This window comes from Physella acuta, unplaced genomic scaffold, assembly GCF_028476545.2.
Source record: "Physella acuta isolate Inbredline_101_S28 unplaced genomic scaffold, ASM2847654v3 ptg000486l, whole genome shotgun sequence".
NCBI lineage: Eukaryota > Metazoa > Mollusca > Gastropoda > Physidae > Physella > Physella acuta.
The window spans coordinates 309,014-314,351 of NW_026732005.1; the positions used below are offsets into that span (position 1 = coordinate 309,014).

General features: G+C 39.4%; 1 protein-coding gene across 1 annotated transcript; it reads left to right on the plus strand.

Moving 5' to 3' along the window:
* The first annotated feature begins 1,326 nt into the window (after positions 1-1,326).
* Positions 1,327-4,819, plus strand: LOC131944228 (serine/threonine-protein phosphatase 6 regulatory ankyrin repeat subunit B-like). The gene is made up of 2 exons (XM_059304766.1): positions 1,327-1,442; positions 2,322-4,819. Exon 2 carries the CDS (start codon positions 2,405-2,407, stop codon positions 4,817-4,819), a length of 2,415 nt encoding a protein of 804 aa, XP_059160749.1. The 5' UTR covers positions 1,327-1,442; positions 2,322-2,404.
* The last annotated feature ends 519 nt before the right edge of the window (positions 4,820-5,338 follow it).

Here is a 5,338-nt window from a genome sequence, read left to right on the forward strand (position 1 = left end):
AGATCAGCCAATCTGGTGTCACAGATGAGAGGTAGGACGTGCATGAATTAAGATACCAGTTACTTCTTCACTGTTCTGTGGCTTGTATGGAAAACTACTGTCAACTCTACAACATTAAAGATTAGGCTACTGTAATTACACGTGAAGGCGATCTTAATGTTTGGAGCATAAAACTGTAGTCTCCAAGATGAGCACAAATAGGACACGGATCTTTGCAAACAGCAGTCTTTGAAGATACTGGGATTAAGAAGGTAGGACACAGAGTTCTTTACACAAACATGAGAAGTAAAAAAATGTGTCTTGGGCAGCGAAGACAAGACAGTGAAAGTGGCGCTGGATTGGACGAAGACACCATCATAACATTTATAAAGTCTGGGGCTTTGAGTGGAACCCCCACGGGTGGCGTAGGGAAAGACACTCAAGACTTGCCTGGAGAAAGAATTTTCTGGAATAATTTAAAACCGTAGGGTTGTCTAGTGAGACGACACCACAGCCAAGGATCGGGTATCTGGGAAGAGAATGGATCAGGACCTACACCACACAAAGAGTAAAGAGAAAAATGTCAAGACATGCTAGCTCTATACACCGATAGTCTAAATATAAATAACAGCGTGATTGTGCATTAAACTTATTTCTATAAAAAGTATATAAACATTAATGCAAGTTGTAATTGTACTTGACCGCTTTATATTTTGATCACAGTCAGAAAGGGTCGTGTTGGCATTTTCCAGTGTCCAGCTTTGGGTAAGTGAAGTAATGTCACATTATTTCACCTTTGGAGTATCGATATCAAAGTCCAAACTGGAATTTGGTGATAAGCCCATTGTAACGATTAAAAGCGAGACGTTGAGTGGGTTTGTCTTCAAAGTCCAAACACTTAAACACTCAAACACTCAAACACTCAAACACTCAAACACTCAAACACTCAAACACTCAAACACTCAAACACTCAAACACTAAAACACTCAAACACTCAAACACTAAAACACTAAAACACTCAAACACTCAAACACTCAAACACTCAAACACTCAAACACTCAAACACTCAAACACGGAAAAAACAACTCGCCCTTTGTGATTTTTTTTTACAAATGTATTTTACATTTTGTTTCTTGCCATTTAAAAAAAAAGATTTCTTCAAAAGTTTAATATGATTGAATCGATTTTTCAAGCAGGCAGACAAAGCTTAGTGTATTTGTTTCCTGGCTTATGATTATTCACAGAGCGTTTTTTATTTAATAGCAGTGCGCAAATTGTTGGTGCGGATAAAAAAATTCACTGATGATGTCATCAAAATAAGCGTAAAAAACAAGAATAGCAATGACAGTACGCATTAATTTCATGTTGTAAACAAACTTCCGTCAGATTTTATTGTTTTGAATAAAGGTGTACTCAGTATGGCCAATCTGTGTATAATGTTTTGGTCCTTTGAATACAACTGAGTGAGTATTTCATTCACGTAACAATCTGATGGCATCGGAGTAATTCAACATCAAATTGTATTTTAAGTATTTAATTTTTTTATCTACATCTCCATCTCGAGCTTCTACTATTGCTAGAGTCTAGATTCTAGATTCTAGATTCTAGAGTCTAGAGTCTAGAGTCTAGAGTCTAGAGTCTAGAGTCTAGAGTCTAGATTCTAGAGTCTAGAGTCTAGATTCTAGATTCTAGAGTCTAGAGTCTAGAGTCTAGATTCTAGATTCTAGAGTCTAGAGTCTAGATTCTAGATTCTAGAGTCTAGAGTCTAGTCTAGAGACTAGATTCTAGATGTAAATGTGTGAAATACTCTAAGGTTTCTACTAGAAAAGAATTAAATGTGTGCAGTACTATATAGCCTACATATTTTATGGCGCTAATTGGTAAAACTATAAATTTACATTTTAGTACACGATATGTGAAACTATATGTTCTTCGGGTAGTTGAATGTAGGGTTTACTTGTAAGTGTGTAGGGACCAGTATTTGTATATGCAGGTGTGATTTAAATTAATACAAGTCCATTAGGACAAAAGTGTTATCGTCGGAGACCAGCATAAATGTAACCCATCCCACCACAAACCAAACCCCCTTCTCCCTCAACATGGATCAACCCCCTCCCCATATCATCGATACAACAAACCCAGCCAATTCCCCATGGTGACTGACCCCCACCCCTCACACCATGTACCTCCTCCTATTCCCACCCCTCACACCATGTTCCTCCCCATATTCCCACCACAAGCTAACAGCCGTATTCAACCCTCACCCTGTTGACCCACCCCTCACATCATGTAACACCCTCCTATTTCAACCACGGACCCCCCCCCCAACGTCTATTTCACAGGGTGTCTCCTCTAGAGAACAAGCGGAAGGAAAATCAAAACCAGATTTTAACCAGTTGTAAAGATCGTCAGTGAACTTTAAAAAATGTCAGTAGGAAAACGAAAACGAGAATGTGAACGATTGTTGCAAAAAGGCGATGTTAATGCGTGTTCAGGAGACGTCCCACGTTTGTCAAAGGCTGTAGAACTTGACGATGTGGAACTTGTCAAAAACATCCTACATCGTGGAGCTGACGTAAACAAAACTGACAAGAATGGGAAGACGTGTCTTCATGTTGCCGTCTCCAAGATGAAAGAGTTTAATAGATTTAATGTTCCAGATAAAACTTTACAGCCTCGGCTAACACATAATAGAATTAACAAATCGCTAGAAATATTAAAGATACTACTGGCTCACGAACTTGATGTGAACATACGTGACAACTACAGGAAAACAGCTTTACATTACAGTGTGGAATATGAACAGTTAGAATTTACACACATGCTGCTTGAGGCAGGGGCTGATGTTAATTTACTTGATGACAACCACGAAACGCCTTTAATAATCGCGTCTCGTTTATATCTCAACATCCATAACATGAAGTCTGGTGCCAGTAGAGAAGACATATCTGTCTATAGAGGTATAGTCAAATCAATAGTTAGGTTAGGGTCTAGGCTCGAATATTCGGCCAAAATAGTAGCCTCTCTCATCACTCCAGCTACCCGTGTGGACATTGCTGACAAAGATGGCTACACGGCCTTACATTTTGTTGACCAGACAGACAACGTTCATCTAGTTGAACGTTTGCTTGCTGCGGGTGGCGATGTCAGAGTTGCAGCGAACAACAAAGTAGCAGTTCTGCATCTTGCAGCGAAAAACGGCTCCTGTGATATTATGGATATTCTTTTAAATGATCCTCACATTTCAGATGTCATTAACGCAAGAATGACAACGTTACATAAAAAATCCAGCAAACGTCTGAAGAGGCACCATGTCCAAGAACATTTGGGTCACAGTCCGGAAGAGAAAATTTATTTTTTAGATCGCAATGACAGACGTTCACAAGTTTGTCTGAATACTTTGTCTGGAAAAACCGCTTTAATGGTTGCCATAGAGAACAGCAACGAGCAGACAGCTTTGAAATTGTTGTCTCGTGACCCTGACCTTAATGTTCACACAGATGAAGGCTACACAGCGTTGCACTTCGCTGCATTTGAATCATGCACAGACGTAGTGCGGCATATGCTACAAGCAGGATGTAATGTAAACGTACAGACGGAAGAAGGACACACGCCTTTAATGTTAGCTGAAAATAAGGAGATTTCTCTCCTGTTGTGTGACGCAGGTGCTGACGTGAATTTGGTGGATAAAAACGGCGACAAAGCTTTACACATGGCGATATACAGAAGCGAAGCAGACGTTGCTCAAATTTTGATAAACAAAGGCGCTGTTATTGATGGAAACGTACCTGAATCTCTGCCGCCTCTGGTATTGGCTGCAGCTCTGAATGAGATCGCCATTGTCCAGATGTTACTTCAAGCTGGAGCTAACGTTAACGTCTTGTCTTCTTATGGAATATCTCCATTGATGGCAGCAGCAGCTTGTATTTCCGGGGGGTACAATAATCACGAAATATTTCAAATCCTCCATGAACACGGAGCTGACTTTAACATGACAGGCAAGAAGGGCAGAACAGCTCTCATGTATCTAGTCAAACACGGCGATATTCTGGCTCATTTAGAAACACTTGTATCGTTTGGAGCCGACCTTGACGTCAAAGACAGAGACAACAAATCAGCCTTAGTCTACTGTTTATCGCACACACATCAGCAGTTGTGGTATTCAGAACTGTTGCTAAATGCTGGAGCTAATCCCGTGGTTGGATCAGAGTATCGTTACCTGGTGGGTAAGGTTGTATTGAGATACGAACGCCCGGCCTGGAATAGAGATAATGTTAAACCTATGCAAATACTTGAGCTCATTGTCTTCAACCGTTTATATAATTACCTTCGAATGCTGGTGTGTAACGGTGTTGTATTAAAAGGTTTAGATCGTGTAAAAAACAATGGAGAAACAGAGAAGATGACAGCTATGATGTTATCTCTAAGGTATCAAAACCTTGACGTGATAAAATATCTTCTAGCAACTTGCTACTTGACGGTACACGATCTCAGAGGACTACGCCAGTTTGACCAATCAGAATGGTACCTATACGCTAGATATGAGCTAAAAAATGTCATATTTGAGGCGATTTCCGAACCCTGGCCCCTGGTCAAACTTGCTTTTATAACGGTGTCGACGATGTTAGGAGAAAGCCCAGAGAGAGAGGAGCGTCTCTCACAGACCTGTTTACCACCTAAACTCAAACAGCTTTTGATGTTCCAATCTCCAGTTTCATTTCTTCCTGTCAGTGATTGGAGCAAGATTTCCTTGTGTTATGATCCTGTTGATTATGAAAAATTGCCGCGACCTCGACCTTTGATGCATCACTGGCCTATGGGCATTAATCTTGTTAGCTAAAATGGTTCTATTTTCATTGCTTTATACCATATTATATTACATCATCTGCCATCTTCAACCAAGCTATGCATGTATACAGCATCTCACATAATCCTGCAGCAAAATTAAGACGTGTGGATCTAGTCATTGAGATTTAGTTGGGTTTTTTTTAGTCTAGGGAGGCTGTAGACAATATATAAATACATCGAGGGAGGGGGGGAGTAGGGCTGGGTCACCATAATAAACATACAAAAATAAATTACAAAAGTTAAGAACAAAACAACTCATATAAAATTCAAAAATTCTACAAATAAGCAAAATTTATAACTTTTTATAAGCCTTCATGTTTTTTATTATTCATTTGTAAATTTGTCTATGCTAATCACTAGATCCACTTATGCAATACAACACTGCAACACAAAAACACTGACTTCAAATACACAACATCTTTGTACTTTTAACCATACATTTTATTTACAATCACCAGACATAATTATGTTTGACATCTAACTTGTTGAAGGCAGAAAGTTTAGCTAGAAT

Coding starts and splice junctions, on each gene's coding strand:
- LOC131944228 (XM_059304766.1), top strand. CDS start 2,405: ATGTCAGTAGGAAAACGAAAACGAGAATGTGAACGATTGTTGCAAAAA.